The 17,576-nt window shown below is 33.0% G+C and overlaps 1 protein-coding gene across 8 annotated transcripts in view; it reads left to right on the top strand.

The window, feature by feature from the left end:
* The window catches only part of GULP1 (GULP PTB domain containing engulfment adaptor 1), a 336,734-nt gene extending 320,354 nt beyond the window's left edge, over window positions 1-16,380 (top strand). For 6 of the 8 annotated variants that reach the window (XM_027555721.1, XM_027555703.1, XM_027555745.1 and 3 more), the window contains 3 exons: window positions 377-515; window positions 6,849-6,943; window positions 14,354-16,380. In XM_027555721.1, coding sequence (XP_027411522.1) covers window positions 377-515; window positions 6,849-6,943; window positions 14,354-14,425 — 306 coding nt within the window. In that variant the 3' untranslated portion in view covers window positions 14,426-16,380. Of the gene's footprint in view, window positions 1-376; window positions 516-6,848; window positions 6,944-8,966; window positions 8,978-14,353 lie in introns of all 8 variants that reach the window. The other 2 variants (XM_027555736.1, XM_027555754.1) reach the window with 1 other exon arrangement.
* Window positions 16,381-17,576: the final 1,196 nt, after the last annotated feature.

Here is a 17,576-nt window from a genome sequence, read left to right as displayed (position 1 = left end):
ATACATTACTGATATCAAGGTTTTAAAGAAATTGTTTGTAACATGTTTTCAATTCTTGGATATAAATGGCAATTATTTCTAGGTATATAAAAAATCCAATATAAAAGATACATCTGTCTATAATAGTGTTGTCACCATTTTTGCCATCATCTTTGATAACATTTTTGTAGAGATTTTCTTGCCAATGAGCATTTGGCATATGTGGTTCATTCGTATGAAATTGCCTACTTAACCATTTTTGATCTACAGAGTGGCAAGTTCATATGACTCAACCACATGTGTTGGGTTGACATGTCTTTTATATGTATGTGAAATATTTTTCATTATAATGTGTCTATATGGACTACTACCCTAATGCGTGTTATCTTCATTGCAGGCAGGCAGTGTGACACCTAAGTCACCCTCTACTGACATCTTTGATATGATTCCATTTTCTCCGGTATCACACCAGTCTTCAATACCTACTCACAATGGCATGCAGCCGCCTCCAGTACCTAGTCGATCTAACGAGATTAGTAAGCTTTCTAAACAAATCAATATTTTTTGCTACATTTGTGTACATTTTAAATGTTTAATTAGCTCTTTATGTGAAATCATATATCTTAACAAGCTCACTAGAAATTTTAATAACCAAAGAATTTGTTTATATATATGTAACAAGTTCAGTGAATTATATATTTTACTTTATAATTCAGAGTATACTACTAAAGACATCACTATTTGCATTTAAAACTATTTCATGAAAAATGGTATTTTGGTATAAGATTAATTCCATCATAATACAAGGTACTTAATTATGTTTTTATTGTGTTTGGGGTTATATTTTTAATATGTTTTCAATGATTACAAACAACTCTGGTGGTAATTAATTATCTTTGACATATATAGAGAGATCAGTTTAAGTTTTTATCATAGGGCATGTGGGTAGTCTTAAAGAAACATGTGAATCTATGAATTTCATATATATAAATCTATGAATTTCATGATTTATTTATAACTAACTCTTATGTGAGTGTTCTCTATTTGATATTTAAAAAGCTATAATAAATACATTGCTTTTCTGATTTACTTTCTATATATCTTTCTATATGTAAGTCTTTTTCTGTTGAATTAGAAAGCATCTAGCAGATGCTAATCATCAATGTCTTGACTATATTTTGATCTGTGCCCTCTCACAGAAAGCTAAAGAATGGTTTCCAATGGTCTTGATCAGTCAGCAAATCCAAAGGGTCACTGAAGAAAAGAGTTTTACGTATTATGCTTTATTGCTTCCTCTCTGGTTCACACTTAAGACATTTTCAATGTAGCTCTGAAGTTTTAAAGCTGTGAAGTATTTCAGAGCCTATAGTCTATTTCCCCTGTGGAACTTAACAAACTGCATTGCACATTTTAGGCATTCAGTAAATTTCTGAGGGCTAATTTGTAAATGCAAAGTAGTAATATTAGGTCAATGTACAAAAATATTTCAATATGTAAGTTGAAATATAGCATATTCAAATTCCTCTGAATATATTTTTTGTTGACGCAAAATATTTTTTCAGGGAAATAATCCATAATATACATGTCATGGTAGACAATCTTTCCAAAATGAGATATTTCTTGTCCTCATGAGTGTCCCACATCTCTTTGTTTGTGAAAATGTTGAGAGGGGTGAAACTGTTAGTTGCTCAGTCATGTCCAACTCTTTGCGACCCCATGGACTGTAGCCTGCCATGCTCCTCTGTCCATGGAATTCTCCAGGCAGGAATACTGGAGTGGGTAGCCAGTCCCTTCTCCAGGGGATCTTCCCAACCTGTGGACTAAACCCTGGTCTCCTGCATTGCAGGCAGATCGCTTCTTTTACCACTGTTTTTACCTCCTCTGATTTTCTCACTCTTTTACTCATTCATTTATTTCATTCAATATTTATTTGTTTATCATACACAGTAGATTTTGAAATATAAGTTAGCTGTGTATCTACAATGGACAACTTAAAACCAAATAGAATATAAATTGAGAAGCGTGAATAGATTTTAAGACATTTAGAAGGAATGGTAATTGAGAGTTATCCATCAGGATGATGAGTGAGAGTTCAAAATCAATTACAATTCAGGATTTTAGACCAAATGTTGTTAATGAGAAAAATTGAGGTAGAGAGGGAGAAAGTGAAGGAGTTCTCTTTTAGACATTTGTGAGTTTGAAACATCTTTGGAAAATCTAGGTAGAGATAGGTAAATTGTTTTAAGGAATTTATTAATGAGAAATTGACATCACATCCTGCTATATTTTTTAATGTCTACCTATGCTGATGTCTGAGTTTAGTAAATACAATAATATATCAATAGATAGACTAGATAGATAATAAATGATAGATATGGAGTTTTGATTACTACTGTATCATTTCTATCTACCAACTATCTATCAATTGTCTTTTTGTCTATCTATACTAACAATTTAAGGACAGATTTGTTCAACTCAATTTTAATTGTAAAATTGTCTAAAACTCTAATCCAATGGGATTTTAGTATTAGGACTTTTTCTTTAAATGAACTCTTAAATGTATTCATTCATTTACTTTTCTTTATGTTCTAAATATATAAAAGCAGAAACCTACAAGACCCTTTAGTTTTTTTCCTTACTGCCTGAGAACCCTAGTAGTTCTCCAGAGCAAATTTTTGATCTCTGAATACATATGAGGTTTTAATTTGTTTCATATCATATTTCCTAATTGGTTATAAGTTATAGGAGGGAAGGCACTTGACTGGAAAGTCCTTTCCTCACTGCTTTAATCCACTGCCTAGCAAAATGTATGGCACATACTGCGTCCAATAAATGTTTAGTTGATGAAGGAAAGAATGACCAAATGAAATATCACCTGTTTTTGTCCTTTTGCTCTTACATTAGATTAAATACTTTTCATGTTATTAATTACATACTAAATCTTTTTAAATTGAAAATTAGACTCACATGATTTTTTATGGGTTTTAGATCCATCTGAGTTGGCCAAAATATGCCAAAGAGCTCTGTTTATTAATTTGCATGATATTAATATATTTGATATTTAAATTAGTAGTTTCTTAACTTGGGGGTTTATGGACCCCAAAGAATATGATAAATTTAATGTTAAACCTCTTTCACCTAAAAGCACAACATGCTCACTCATACAAAATTTCATTGTACTTTAGAAATGTTAAAAGAAACCCTTAAGCCCATCTGAAATCTCTGATGGTTTTGAGTCCCAACTTTAGAAGACCTGTGTAATGAGAATCTCTGTCTCTCCTGACAGACCTTTCTCTTTACTAATTCATTTCTTCACCGTGTGTAAAGCATCACTTAATGTGTATCCTGTTAATGTGTATCCAAGATACTCTTCCAAAGAAAAGTTTCTCCAAGTTCTGATTTATTGCCTATAATAAACATCAGACTGAGGAAAATAAATAGCAACAATAATAATAACACCCATCTGTTATACCTAAGGTAAAAGTAAATCCCCATTCATTTAGAACTGCCCTGGCTTATACCTTTCATCCTGATGAAACTATTGGTAACATTCCTTTCATTCTTAAAAGCGACTTTATTTGGATGTAAATTGTATATCCTTATTTATGTAGTACTTACCAGCACCAGAAACTTCTAAGCATTTTACTTTTCTTAACTTATTTAATACATGAATCTGGAAAAAAAAATTTGCAATAAGGTATATAACAATCTTTCATAATGGGAGTCATGGAATGGTTGAGAATATGTTATTCATAGAACTCAAGTAGATAAATATTACTTCTTACAAAGCATTTCAGGAAACTGAGCATTCCTGAAAAGTGAAGTGGTTTCCCATTCCCTTCTCCAGTGGACCATGTTTTGTAAAAACTCTCTACAGTGACCAAAAGAGAAAGGAAAGATATATCCATCTGAATGCAGGGTTCCAAAGAATAGCAGGGAGAGATAAGAAAGCCTTCCTCAGTGATCAGTGCAAAGAAATAGAGGAAAACAATAGAATGGGAAAGACTTTATGAAAATTAGAGATACCAAGGGAACATTTCATGCAAAGATGGGCTTAATAAAGGACAGGAATGGTATGGACCTAACAGAAGCAGAAGATATTAAGAAGTGGCAAGAATACACAAAAGAACTGTACAAAAAAGATATTAATGACCCAGCTAACCATGATGGCATGATCACTCACCTAGAGCCAGACATCCTGGAGTGTGAAGTCAAGTGAGCCTTAGGAAGCATCACTACCAACAAAGCTAGTGGAGGTGATGGGATTCCAGCTGAGCTATTTCAAATCCTAAAAGATGATGCTGTGCAAGTGTTGCACTCAACATGCCAGCAAATTTGGAAAACTTAATAATGGCCACAGGACTGGAAAAGGTCAGTTTTCATTCCAATCCCAAAGAAGGGCAAATGCCAAAAAATGTTCAAACTAGCACACAATAGCACTCATCTCACACGCTAGTAAAGTAATGCTTAAAATTCTCCAAGGAAGGCTCAATTAATATGTGAACTGTGAACTTCCAGATGTTCAAGCTGGATTTAGAAAAGGCAGAGGGAAAAAAAAAAAAAAGAAAAGGCGGAGGAACCAGAGATAAAATTGCCAATATCCATTGGATCATAGAAAAAGTGAGAAAATTCCAGAAATACATCTACTCTGCTTTACTGACTATTCTAAAGCCTTTGACTGTGTGGATCACAAGAAAATGTGGAAAATTCTTAAATAAATGGGATTAACAGACCACCTTACCTGCCTCCTGAGAAATCTATATGCAGGTCAAGAAGACATGGAACAGTGGACTGGTTCCAAATTGGAAAAGGAGTGTGTCAAGGCTGTATATTGTCACCTTGCTTAAAGTTTATTCATGAGAAATGCTGGAATGGATAAGGCACAAAATCAAGATTGCTAGGAGAAATATCCATAACCTCAGATATGCAGGTGACACCACCCTTATGGCAGAAAGTGAAGAGGAATGAAAGAGCCTGTTGGTGAAAGTGAAAGAAGAGAATTTAAAAAGCTGGGTTAAAACTCAACATTCAAAAAACAAAGATCATGGCATATGGCAAATAGATGGGCAAACAATTGAAACAGTGACAAACTTTATTTTCTTGGGTTCCAAAATCAATGCAAATGGTGACTGTAGCCATGAAATTAAAAGATGCTTGCTCCTTGGAAGAAAAGCTATGAGAAACCTAGACGGCATATTAAAAAGCAGAGACATTATTTTACCAACAAAGGTCCATCTAGTCAAGGCTATGATTTTTCCAGTAGTCATGTATGGATGTGACAGTTAGACCATAAAGAAAGCTGAGTGCCAAAGAATTGATGCTTTTGAACTGTGCTGTTGGAGAAGACTCTTGAGAGTCCCTTGGACTGCATGGAGATCAAACCAGTCAATCCTGAAGGAAATCAGTCCTGAATATTCATTGGAAGGACTGATGCTGAAGCTGAAGCTCCAATACTTTTGGACACCTGATACGAAGAAGTGATTCTTTAGAAAAAACCCTGATGCTGGGAAGGATTGAAGGCAGGAAGAGAAGGGGAGGACAGAGGATGAGATGGTTGGATAGTGTCACTGACTTGATGGACCTGAGTTTGAGCAAGCTCCAGGAGTTGGTGATGGACAGGGAAGCCTGGCAAACTGCAGTCAGTGGGGTCGCAAAGAGTCAGACACAACTGGGCAACTGAACTGAAAAGTGAAAATCTTGCTACATTATAAATTTTATTGCCTATGGACAGTTTAATTTTTTGTCATTTAAGACTGGCTTTGAATGTATTCAGAGGAAAGAAATTTCTTTAAAAACTTTGGCATATAATAAGCCATAGAATATATAAAACTCCCTGTCTATATGTTTTGAAGTATGCATTGCAATGCATACTTTAAAATATACTCACAGGGATCTTTGATATTCTATTACTCTTGTGGGGTCTTTTGGGTTTTTTTTTTTTTTTTGGCCATGTGGCATGTGGGATCTTAGTTACTCTACCAGGAGTTGAACCCACTCCCCCTTCATTGGAAGCATGGAGTCTTAACCACTGGGCAGCCAGAGAGTCCCCATTACTGCAATTAAAAAAAAAAAAAATCTGTGTGGGGAATAGGAGACATTTTTAGAGAAATAGTCTCATTGTGGTTACCTAGGAAGGTGATATGATTTCATGCTACACAAGAAATTATTGTTCCTTAATTTTTTTTTTCCTGGCTAAAAGGTGAGATTAAAGTGCATGAACTGAGTTAAGCTACTTACTAATCTACCAGGTCCTACATATTGTGTCACTATTGTGTTTCAGGGTCATCAGTAAATGGAATAGGGAAGTTTCAGTGAATAATACATCAATTTCAGTACATTTAAATTGCTTCAAAAGGAATAAAAATGTAAAAGAAAATAAATTGCTTCGGTAAAATATAGGCATTGAAATATACTAATTATCAAACATTTAGTGATTTTGCTATTTCTTACTTAAAGGCTTAAAAGCCTCTCTGAATAATAGTCCTTTGCCACCAAATAGTTTTTAAATCATCATAAAAATGGATTTTTGCTTCCTTTTGGTCTTTAACTACTGTGGATAGAGGCTCATTTGGTTATGCAGGTTTTTCTTGATTTAATCTTGCTTCGAAACTTAGGACTTCCCTGGTGGCTCAGCTGGTAAAGAATCTGCCTGCATTGGTTGAGACCTGGCTTTGATCCCTGTTGTGGGAAAATCCCATGGAGGAGGGCTATGCAACCCACTCCAGTATTCTTGCCTGGAGAACTCCATGGGCAGAGGAGCCTGGCGGGCTGCAGTCCATGTGGTCACAAAGAGTTGGACATGACTGAACTTAACTTACTTCAACTCACTCCTTATCATTTCATTCACTATATTATTTTCTTCCTTTTAGAGCGGGACCTGTTTGGAGCAGAACCTTTTGACCCATTTAACTGTGGAGCAGGGGACTTCCCGCCAGACATTCAATCAAAATTAGATGAGATGCAGGTGATTATTTTAACAGATTGGCCCATAATCTTTTTTTCTTTTTTCTGTGGTTCCTAGAAAATGTTATATACTATAGTTATCCTTCCCTTGAACTATTATCAACTTACTTAAAATAATTGCTTTAAAATAACAATATACATTTCACTCTAAAAATACTCAGATGCTAAAGATAAGGTTTTGTTGTGTTTTTTTCTTAATGGTGCAATTTACAGTGTCAATAAGGTGGTGCATCTTTTTGATACAAAATTGCATGAATTCTTCATGAGTTCATTATTCAAAATCCAAAAATTAAAAGGTCATTGCATTAGATTTATAAGATTTGATCTCAGTCTTTTAAAACAATTATGAATTTCAAAATTGTGAATGGGTGAATGAAGGAAAAGCTTTGTAAGAGTGAAATCATTCTTTTAAAGGAATCATTGTAAAAGAGGTCAACTGTATGGTTATGGATGGAAACTAAACTTTTGGGCACACTGTAGTATATACAGAAGTTGCAATGTAATGTTGCACACATAAAATTTATATAATGTTATAAACCATGTACCACAATTAACTAAAAAAGATAGCTAACTAAGCTGATAGCTAAAACCAAGAATTCCAAAGAAGTGGGGGTGGGGATGTAGAAAAAGAAGGAAGCATTGTGGGCTCTTCTGGGCTCTTACTGAAGCAGCAGACACCAAATGACCACTTGTTGAGGAATGTAGTCCAGCTGCATTTTCATTTCTTTCTTTCCCTTGTATTTTTCAATTCTGAGTTGTTCTGAAAGTTTGAAGATATTTTGTGTAGTGGGCCATGATTAATAATTAGCATTATAAGTACTATAATAAGGTCTTCTCTTTATATTTCCTTATATATCTTGATGAAGTTTTTATGTCCTATTTTTCACCAAAAAGACAATATATATGTGGTAGATTGCAGTCAGATATCAGCTCCTTATATCAATCAGCTTATATGAAGCTGACTGAAAAGATGTGATAAAGAGAAGATGTGATAAATTTACTTATTCGGCCTGGACAATATACTCACTCTTCTATGCTTTGTTTCCTGGAAAAAAAATTAAGGGGTGGATTATGATCTTCTAACACTGATAAAAACACTACTTCTTAGAAAGATCATAAAAATCCTTTCACTGATTTTGGACTGAAGGTATGAAGCAGGTTTTTAAGTATTATGTGATCTTCCTTATTATTCCAGATGTAATTATTCCAGATGTAATAATACCTCTCTATCTTAAAAGTTGGATTGTTTAACATATCTTGAGATTTTTTAAGAATATGTTAAAATAAAAATTTCTCAAGTTGAATGATTTATAATTCCCTTTTGCATAAAAAATTATTTTAAATCCTTAATACTGACTTAAACTTTTATTATAACATTTCATAAATACTTACAAAAAGTTGAAAAGCATTTTATCCTTCTAGATCTTATATAACTGTTAATTCAAAACATCAATTAAAAGCAAAATTATAACACCTAATAAAATTCTAATTACAAACTTTAATATAATAGCATGGATTATTTTACTTGGCTGAAGCTAAAACCATCAATATCAAACTTCTGTTGATATAGCATGTATCACATCTTTTCTATAGTTCAAATACTAAGAGACTTCATGCAAATAGTGCATGATTATTTAGTGATAATGCTTTATTTATTTCATATGTAAATAATTTACCTTTTCATTAATTTTATCAATTACGCTTATTCTACCTCGGTGCTAATGTTCTTGTAGGAACAGACAAAAACATGGACAGTGATATGGTAGTATTTGTTCTCAAAGGTTATAAAAACCACAAATAATTACTACTATTTTTTTTTAGATTTTCACACAACAAACGTTTTCTATAGATATTTGAAGATAAGCCTATATCTCCAGATTTTTGTAGAAACTTAGTTTGAGAAACAACGTATTGGAATGATTTAACATGTGTTAGATAAATAATGTTACACTGTGGTATTTTTGCTTTTGTTTTTGTTATTTCCTAATGTCTTTTTCATTCTTTTCTGCTTTCATGGTTGGTAGCGCCAGAGATGGTTGGTATATCATTTTCATATTTTAAACAAGTTATGGCTTCTTGAAGTTAAACCTTAATATTTGCATGCTTTATTTAATAAATACTCAAATAGCAGTTCACATGGATATGTCTGATTATTATTTAAAGAGGTTTATACTCATATTTTGAAGTTTTTTTCAATGAATAAGTCACTATGGCATTGTCCATCTCATTGTTTGTCTGTTTCTTTTAATCCATGATTTATTTGCAAGTTTAACTCAAGTAATATCATATTTTATCTAAAATCTATGACAGCTTTCATTATTAATCTTGTTAGCCTGATTAACTGAATGCACACATTTAGTTACTATTTTTATCTTTACGTATAGTGTAAAAACTTAATACAGTATAGGTGCTAATGGTAAACAATCCTCCTGCAATGCCAGGAGACATAATGGGCTTCAGGTTCAATCCCTGGGTCAGGAAGGTTCCCCAGAGAAGGGCCTGGCAACCACTGCGGTATTCTCACCTGCAGAATCCCATGGACAGCGGAGCCTCGCGGTCTACAGTCCATAGCGTCGCAAAGAGTCAGCACAACTGAAGCGACTTAGCATGAGTGCATATAAATTATATTGAGTTAAGCTTACTGAAATTTTGGATTTTACTGTTTTATTTACAGAGGAAATCGAAAAAACATCTCATGAATGCAAGAATTTAAGCAGAACTATTAAGCCATATTTTTTATAAATTGTTAGAAAATTAGATATTTCTTTAAAATCAATTATGTGGGTATCTGATTTGACATAATTTACATTTCTCATTACCTGTCACTGGCAGGCAAATTAGTGTAATAGTATTGATATTCCAGAAGTGTACCTTATTCATTATAATAATTTAACATGTTAAAAAAGAACCATGGTAAGTCAATGAAAGATGAATGAATTTTGCATTAAATGATGCTAATTCAAGTGGTTAATAATTCGCAAGATCAGTGTATAGCTGAAATATACAACAAATATTCAGATAAACTTTGGAAGCCTTGGATAGTTTAAAATATTTGAAATACAATTACATACTTATCAGACTTTTGAATTATAAAGAAATCTTTATAAGGAAAATATGTACATGCAGTCTCTTGTAGAAAAACTTCTATACTTCTTTTAATTTTGTTTTAAAAAGTATAACCATATTGTGTATATATAATTAAAATAATTAAAATAAGTAGACAAATGATAGGGAAACTAAATAATCAACAGATGAAAAGGCAGTTGCTCACAAAGGACCACAAATGGCTAGTACTTGTAGACACGTTAAATCTAATCAAAGAAAACATGCAAATCAACTACTATAAACGCTACTTTAGTTCAGCAAATTAAGCATTTTATTTTTTACTAATATGAGTACAAATCAAAGTGTGATGAAACAGGCACTCTAAATCATTGCAGGGTCAAGATCAGTGCATAGCATCGCTCGAGCAGGAATTTGTTGCTAATACGTGTATTTCTATGTGGTATCAAAAACTTTAATGCAATCTGTCCTGAAGAGAAAATAACTATGAATATGGAAACTCTCTATGTATAGAAACATCCAGTCAACCGTATTTAAAATTATAAAATTCAGGAAACATCATATTAAAATTAATAAAACATCATAAAATCATCAAATTAGTTTTACACGGACTCAAAGAAATTTGTTCTGCTAAGATTAAAAAAATAGAATACAGAAATTTATATATAATGTATGTAATACATCAAATAAATGTTATATATAATATATAGTATATTATTAAATTATTTTTTAAATTTATAGTTAGAGAAAAGGGAGATTCAAAGGACATACTTCAACATGTTTAATTGTTACATATGAGTGTTTTTTTTTTCTTGATATACTTTTCTATTTCAAAGTAAGAAAATACAATTGGGGAAAACATTTTATATAACATATATTATTAATAATATATTAATAATAAAATCATTATTTTGTGTGATATTAATTATAGTCTCCATTCCATCCCTACATAAATAAGCTTTATTTTCATTCAGAGGTTTAAAATTCAAGAGGATATGGAACTTTAGAAGGACTGAGCATTTGTTAAATCATGACTTACTAAATGAGACCTAGAGAGGAAGGGTCAGAAAATGTGTGGGAAATTTTATTTTAGGAGGAAAGAAAACCATGCAGCCATGTGACAATGTGTCTGTCAAAAGAGATAATTAAGTTAATGTAAAAGGAATCCAAAAGGATCCTTATAAAAACTTGGAGATATTCTTATAATTAATATACAAATATTTTTTGCTGCTGTTGAAATAATGATCAACTCCTATCTTACTTTGATTACTATTCTGCTTTTCCTATAGTAATAGCACATTGATAAATTATATTTTCAGGGTAATTAAAGAGATAGTGGTTTAATTTCAGAATGAACTGATAACATTTTAAAAACAATGATATCAAATCTTTGCAAAGATAATACATACCCACAGTACTTGTCTATCTATCTAATAATATTCCAGAAGATGATATAGTACATAGATCCTCAGATATCCAAATACAATATTTTAAAAAGAAGTTTATTTACAGTATTTTCAGTTTAAAGTATTGACTTTTCTAACCATTTGGCAGCTGTTTAAAAAATATGCATACAGTTGGCAAAATATTTCTGCTTGTGACAAAATAGGCTTTTAAATATATGGTAAGTACTCTGACTTTTACTTAACTAAATAGAATTTGTATTTCAAATAATGAGAAGTAGTTTTGAAAAACCATTAAAGTGATGGTATTGCCATGTGGACTTTTTGCGGTAGACATAATGAAGAGCATTCTCAAAACACTAATAGCGAAAAAGGTGCAGCTTGCATTTTGTAATGATTCTTTTCCTCTATATGATACTGTTTGCATTGAACTTATAATTAAAGTACATTAGACACCAATTCTATTTGAAGGTAACTCAAATTTCTCAAATTCATTTGAGGAAATGCAAATGAATATGCATTTGGCTGTCATCTAATTAAATGAAAGACAAAGCACGACAGAGGGCAGAAGCCCTCTCTTTGAAAGAGATTTTCTTTTCCTCAGGAACAGACTGCTGTCTACATTTCATGGGCAAAGATGAGTATGGGAGAGATAGTAAGGCCAGAGATGGTCCATCATTCAATTACTTTGTGCAGAAAAGAAGAGAGCTTTGAGAAGAGAAGGACAAAATCCTTTGCCACTGAATTTTTACTAAAACTCTTTGAAAAAAAATTTTCACGGCAATTGGGTCCTTGCTATTAATAAATTAAAGGCAGTTTAACTTCCAGAAGCATTTAAAACATGCTATGAAAAACTGTTAGCCTCTCAGTCATGTCCAACTCTTTGCGACCCCATGGACTGTAGACCACCAGACTCCTCTGTCCATTGGATTTCCCAGACAAGAGTACTGGAATGGGTTGCTGTTTCCTTCTCCAGGGGATCTTCCTCACCCAGGGATCAAACCCTACTCTCCCACATTGCAGCCACCAGGGAAGATGCTAAAACATGCTGGGGTGAGTGGGATTCAAATAATTTGCAAATGCAAGCAACTGCAGAACTAGTTGTTGAGTCGCTCAATCATGTCTGACTCTTTTGAGATTCCATGGACTGTACCCTGCCAGACTCCTCTGTCCATGGTATTTCCCAGGCAAGAATACTGGAGTGGGTTGCCATTTCCTTCTCCAGGTGTTACCAAGTCCAAGCTTGCTCTCCTGCCGTACAATAGGCCAATGAATCCAAGAGACAGGTGTTGAGGCAAGGAAGAGACTTTAATCGGGGAGCTGGCAGACCGAGAACATGGAAGGCTCTGCTTCAAAATAACCATCTTCTTGGGGTCTGGATGCCAGGTTCTTTTATAGATCAGAGAAAAAGAATCAATGAGGAATTAAAATCAAAAGGCAGAATAGAGAGAGAGATGCAGTGGGAAGTAAAGTGAAAGGGTCTTCAGTCTTGCAAAGCATCTCCAGGGGAATGCCCAGCCTTCAGAAGGGGTATGTTAATCTCTTCTATTCACAGGTGGGCAGGACAAGTGTCTCTCCATGAGCTAAACAAAGGCACTTTAGTTTATCATCAAGCAGAGGGGCAGGGTCCGCCAGGCAAGCCATTTAGTATGATTATAATAATGAAAGCAAGTCAAAGAAACAGTTTCCAACATGGTGTCAGAACTGGCTTCTTCCCTGAAACACAGGAAATATTCCCAATGCAGAGATTGAAGCAGCATCTCCTGCATTGGCAGGTAGATTCTCTACCACTGAGTCACCAGGGAAGCTGCAGAGGAAGCTCTTTCCATGGCAAAGTGGTCTGCAATCCATTGCCACCATAGGATCCCCTACATAGGATACAGCATTGCAATTCCTAAATGCAATGCAGTTTATTTTACCAGGCTCTGGGCAGTGAAAGGTGAACACCTTTCACTTAAAGAAAGGTGAAAACTATTAAAGAAAGAAAGAAAGATGAAAACTATTAAACTGTCATCAACTTGAGATCTAGCTATTGTGCTTATACTTAAATGAACACTGACCTTTAAAGTCAAGGAATCTTTTTAAACTATAGTAGAATGACATAAAGTAGACTTTTACTGAAAAGAAACATTTAAGTCTTAAAATTAATTCCATTAGTTCTGTTTTCTTCTGTCTCTTATGGATGCTCAGTTCAGTTCAGTTGCTCAGTCATGTCAGACTCTTTGTGACCCCATGGACTGCAGCAAGCCAGGCTTCCGTGTCCATCACCAACTCCCGGGGCCTACTCAAACTCATGTCCATAGAGTCAGTGATGCCATCCAGCCATCTCATCCTCTGTCATCCCCTTCTCCTCCCACCTTCAATCTTGCCCAGCATCAGGGTCTTTGCCAAGGAGTCAGTTCGCATCAGGTGGTCAAAGTATTGGAGTTTCAGTTTCAACATCAGTCCTTACAATGAATATTCAAAAGGATTGATTTCCTTTAGGATGGACTGGTTGGATCTCCTTGCAGTCCAGGAGACTCTCAAGAGTCTTCTCCAACACCACAGTTCAAAAGTATCAATTCTTCAGCACTCAGCTTTCTTTATAGTCCAGCTCTCACATCATAGATGACCACTGGAAAAACCATAGCTTTGACTAGACAGACCTTTGTTGGCAGAGTAATGTCTCTGCTTTTTAATATGCTGTCTAGGTTGGTCATGTCTTTTTAATATGCTATCTAGCTAGCTTATGGATGCTAACCTCATGTATATTTTTAAAACATTTAATATGTTAATGGATATAAAAGCACTTGATACAAATTTGACAAGTCAACATTTGACATATAATTATTTCTTTTTTGATCAAAGCATGAAGATTTCAACTTTTGTTCATAGTCTTTTTCATTTACAGATTTTTTTTTTCCTATGAGCATTTCCTATTTTAATGATTTTACTTTGTTTTACAGGAGGGGTTCAAAATGGGACTAACTCTTGAAGGCACAGTATTTTGTCTCGACCCTTTAGACAGCAGGTGCTGATGTAAAGAACAAGAGGTCCGGAATCTGTTAAAATTGTTTTGTATACGTATATATATATATATCAGTCATTATTACTTATGTCAGGTATTATAAATGTGCCAATATATTTTTGAGTCTCTTAACTTTTTGAGAATTATTTCAGTAAAATTTCCTGATGCATTCACTGTTGATCTGTAACATTTTGCTGTAAATTAAATCATACTTTTATGTTCCTTTCAGTTTGTTTGTAGAAGAATTTGTAATTGAAAGACAGATTATCCAAATATCTGCCTTTGTCTGAGTTCTAAATAATTAGCTTCTTCAAATTTATGTTCATTCTCTAGGCTGCTAGTTTATTATTAATTTCCCAAAAGCTATACATAAATGATACCTTTCAGAATTCTAAGAGATATACCAATGCCAAACTAAATATGTTCTATATTCAAACCAATAAACATGTTACCATTAATTATACAGATATCATTTTATGTATGAAATGTTGTTCATATTATTGGGAAAATGTAAACTTTGAATATAACACCACCATATCATTTTTAACAGGTAAAATAACAGAAATATAAATCCCAAGAATTAAACTAAATGTGTTTAGAGTTGTTATTACTAAGTTCAAGGTAATAATGTTAGCTATTATTATCAGCTATACTCTAAATATTTTATTTCATACATAAAGATTGTGGAAAAATGAAAGCTTGCTATTCACAAAGGACTTAAAATTTAGTTTCTATCAAGATAAGTTACATTACTAAACATCTAAATGTCATTTGATCTGATGTTTTCTCAAAATGATTTTGAATATATACTGTCTATAGTCGCAGCATCTATTACCCGTATTTACTTTACAAAATAAATTTTTTCTCACTGAATAAGACTATTCTTCTTATATTTCTCCCTTGATTAAAATATCTTCTCATCAAGGTTTATTTTGTGATAGCCCATTAATTCTGATAATTTAAAAATTCTGTAACATTTTATTTATGAATTATCAATATTATTTAGCAAATTTAATGTTTTTTCTATTAAAGTCAGGATCTCATTTTTTAAATGAATGGAATTACTGTTCAGTTTAGTCTTTTACCTGAACAATAACATTTTCTTGCACCTGACTCTTGTGCTGGTGAACTTCAGCTTTTTTAAAAAAAAATTGTTTCCTACATCTTCACCTGTTGTGTAACAGACTCTAATTTATACAGAGTGCAGCAAAAATTTACGGTCAGATATATAATTTGGTTCATCTCATTATAAGAAAAGTAAATTAAATTAATGAAAATGTGAGCTTAGATAGAAGGTAGATCTCAAAAATTTTTCTTTTCTTTTAGTCATGGGAATTTTCTTCATGTGCTAAAGGTACATTTTCACTAGGAACAGAAATCAAATATGCTTATGCAATATTATATTTGTATGTATCTTCATAATATTCTATGGTCTATATAAGCCTTCCTGTTTGTTTTCTGTTATCTGTTCATTTGTACCTTAATTAGAGGGTAGTATATGTTTCATAAAGAAGAGTCTTTATAATTTTGTTTGTCATATAGTATTTTGGAATTTGTATAATGAGGATGTTTAGAAGCCCTATCAATGGCTTTTTTTAACAGATAGAATTTGTATTTTTATTGTACTTTAAAAAGCTTTATGTAATAGGTATATATTTAGTGGCAATTTATTATCAATGGCAACACAATAGAGTACTTTGCACATTTAAAATAAGTTACTTTACCAATTTTTAAAAGTAATCAATCCTGCTACTGGCATGATTAAATAGTATATATAATTGGTCATTAATTATGAACATTTTATTTCACCAGTGCATTTTTATGAAGATCCAGTTTCAAATGGTATTTCTATGTAAACTCAATGATATGTTTGATTTTGCTGAGAATAAATGATTTTAAATAAATTGTATAATTTATATTTGTATATATTATAACTCATTAAATAATCTCTAATTCATTTAGAAACATTCTGAAGCTAATTTCATGCCAGATTTTACTGGTTGTAAATTGGTGCCAAAAGAAAGACAGAAAGAGAAAGAAGGAAGCAGAAATTTCTTACAGCCCACACACATTCTAGCTTTATGGTCAAACATCATTCTGTTGTGAAAACAGGACACTTCATCCTGCTGGTGAGAGAGGTCATAGTTTGCTTCCTTTTACCAGAAGCATTTGGTATAATAACCGTATTATATAAATATCTCTTTTCAGAATGGAGAGCGTTTTTATCCTAGTAATACACGGGGTATGTTGGCTGATAGTCTTATAAAGGTGGACCTGATAATAGAATTTAAGTTGTGGCTAATTAGAATGTCATGAAGTTTTGAACCTATTTAAAAAGCAATGTTAAATATTTTAATGGTACACAAGACACATGCACAGCCTTTGCAAAACAATGAGCACTTTATCCATCTGTTCAATAAAATTCATTTATTCCTCCATGTGAATAACATGTATTAGGTGGGTAAGAAAACATTTGGTAAGTTTCTAACAGACATTGTTAAACAGAAGATGACCAGATCCCTGCCTTCAGTTAGTTTATTGTCCTAAAGGAAAAGTAAGATATTTATATGAATTAGTAAATGAAAACCTATATGTATTAAAGTACAGTGTGACACAAATATTACTATTTAGCTATGCTTAAATTTGGGTTCCTAGTACTGGCCAGTCTCTATCATGTTAGAAATCCAGGGTCAGACTTATGAAGACAGGCCAGTGAGGATAATTTTCTTCATCTTTTCTCGTTATATTGTATATTTGATTTTTTTAATTTTAGTCACATTATGGGACTTCACTTTCAGATAGAATTTCTGATAGATTTTGTGTTGTTGCATTTCTAAATACTGACTTCTATTTTTGCTCTTTTTGATGTTACTTAACATAACCATGAAAAAAACCTGGCTGTTAATAATTTTTCTGTTCCAGTGTTTCCATCTATAGTTCCAAATTCAATATTTATTCATGATTTTGGGTTTCAGCCTCTGTTAAATTACTTGAAGAATCTTGGACTCAGTTTTGACAACTAAATCCCAGACTCCACCCAAGCTACACTCTTTTTGGGCGGCTAACGCACTGTTGATACGGGTATGGCTAGTATGCCCTCAGCCACCTGTGACTCATGCAAGAAGCACCTAATTTAATTGTCTTCTGCTTCCTAGATAACC

The sequence above is a fragment of the Bos indicus x Bos taurus genome, chromosome 2 (assembly GCF_003369695.1).
Source record: "Bos indicus x Bos taurus breed Angus x Brahman F1 hybrid chromosome 2, Bos_hybrid_MaternalHap_v2.0, whole genome shotgun sequence".
NCBI lineage: Eukaryota > Metazoa > Chordata > Mammalia > Artiodactyla > Bovidae > Bos > Bos indicus x Bos taurus.
This window is presented reverse-complemented; position numbering and strand designations above follow the sequence as displayed.